Source organism: Corvus brachyrhynchos, unplaced genomic scaffold, assembly GCF_000691975.1.
Source record: "Corvus brachyrhynchos isolate BGI_N302 unplaced genomic scaffold, ASM69197v1 scaffold34, whole genome shotgun sequence".
Taxonomy (NCBI): domain Eukaryota; kingdom Metazoa; phylum Chordata; class Aves; order Passeriformes; family Corvidae; genus Corvus; species Corvus brachyrhynchos.
This window is the reverse complement of record NW_008238126.1, coordinates 569,212-569,773: the sequence shown is the minus strand read 5'-3', so window position 1 is coordinate 569,773 and position 562 is coordinate 569,212. Positions and strand designations below refer to the sequence as shown.

General features: G+C 40.2%; 1 protein-coding gene across 1 annotated transcript in view; it reads right to left on the bottom strand.

The window, feature by feature from the left end:
* EFHC2 (EF-hand domain containing 2) overlaps nucleotides 1–236 on the bottom strand; it is a 59,056-nt gene extending 58,820 nt beyond the window's left edge. The window contains exon 1 of the mRNA XM_017733423.1: nucleotides 44–236. Coding sequence (XP_017588912.1) covers nucleotides 44–52 — 9 coding nt within the window. The 5' untranslated portion in view covers nucleotides 53–236. The remainder of the gene's footprint in view (nucleotides 1–43) is intronic.
* Nucleotides 237–562: the final 326 nt, after the last annotated feature.

Here is a 562-nt window from a genome sequence, read left to right as displayed (position 1 = left end):
GCTCCACCCCGACCCGCTCCCTCCCAACCCGCTCCATCCCGACCCGCTCCATCCCGGGATACGGCCCGGGGGGATGCAAGCAGGTCCCGGCTTTTCTCCGCAGGAGCCCCGGCCCCACCAAGTGCGGGGTTGCAGGGGGGCGGGCCTGGAGTCAGCGGTAGTGAAGTAGAAATAAATTCATTTTTATTTTTATAGATTCCTTTAATTAATGCGTATAAATATAGAAATATATCTAAATATTATATATTACATATTATATGTATTACATAAACATACTACAATATATAAATATGTATTAAAATACATAAATATATGAAATCTAAAATATATCTATGAAACATATATTTATATAGTATTTATTATACATCATTATTTACTGAATACTAAATACATATTAAATCCAACACTAGCACATACTATGTCCATTTATTTAATTTTTCAAAATGTGTGGCCTTTTTCATCACACATCTCTCAATAGTTGGAGAAAAGGGAGCTCTGGGGTGACCTTACTGCTCCCTACAGCTCCCTGAAAGGGTGCTGTGGCCAGGTGGGGATCAGGCTC